The 1,027-nt window shown below is 36.1% G+C and overlaps 1 protein-coding gene across 1 annotated transcript; it reads right to left on the bottom strand.

Moving 5' to 3' along the window:
- Nucleotides 1-763: 763 nt before the first annotated feature.
- On the bottom strand, nt 764-1,027 carry LOTGIDRAFT_121648 (hypothetical protein; the record flags this gene model as incomplete). Its single annotated transcript, XM_009059132.1, has 1 exon — nt 764-1,027. A coding segment is annotated over one exon (264 nt), but the record flags the coding sequence as incomplete, so codon positions are not given.

A 1,027-nucleotide genomic window follows, 5' to 3' on the forward strand; every position in this document is an offset into this window, starting at 1 on the left:
CCAATTTCTTTTTTGTATAGCTATAACATGTTGTTTTGGATTTCGGGTTTCGTATTGCGGATCGTTAATTTATTATACTAATATTTGTATTTCTATTTTAATTCTTATATTGAACACGGAATGGATCAACTTTTGATGTTATGAGTTATTCCCCTTTAATGACCAAAGTGCGGGTTATAGTGGGAATATGGATAAGACATCAGAAATATTTGGGTTTGAATCTAAATTGAAGTTCTGCGCAGTCACTTGTAGCAACTCGGTAAAAAAGAGTGACCATCCACCCATTGGCCATTTTTCTCACCATTATTTCTTGATTATTCCTGGGAGGGGAGTTATCGTCCATGGTAAACATGGTACTCCCGCTCTTCCACATATATTTGTCAACTTTTGGTATATGAAATATATCAATATATCTCCGTAAAGGTTTGTGTAAATTTTGCAAACGAAACAAAGGATAAATAATAATCTACTTTGACTTTGCCCATGCAGCTAAGTCGGGGGTTTTCAACCAGGGGATAATTTACCCCGAGGGAATTTTTGAAATGTTTTTGAGGGTGATCAGACGATTCGTAGTATAGTATAAAATATTTGGACAATTCTTATTGAAGACGTTATATTCAGTCAGGTAAATACAGATTTAAGTTTTAATCTTGAAAGAAAAACATTGCCAACAAACAATTATTGAAAACAAAAGTATGAAATTACATCATGCAATCTATAGATATTTAATAAATCCAGAATGTTGGATGACAACAAAATTAATTTACGAATCTCTGCAACAAAATCTGACACGATAATTCTTGCAATATCCCACATTTTCAGAGTTGATGCACCAGAAACCACCAGTCAGAGAGTAATGGACGACTTGATTTTGGGAAGCAACTGATTGACCGCTGACTGTTGAAGCATCCAAAGCAACGGGGTGTTCACAGATTCCTGGGTTTGCAGCTCTCAGGTGGGTCAATGTTTCCCAGTCTCCGCTTCCACCGTATGTATCTCTGTTGTACCACTGAGTCCAGGAATAACC

Source organism: Lottia gigantea (assembly GCF_000327385.1).
Source record: "Lottia gigantea unplaced genomic scaffold LOTGIsca_37, whole genome shotgun sequence".
NCBI lineage: Eukaryota > Metazoa > Mollusca > Gastropoda > Lottiidae > Lottia > Lottia gigantea.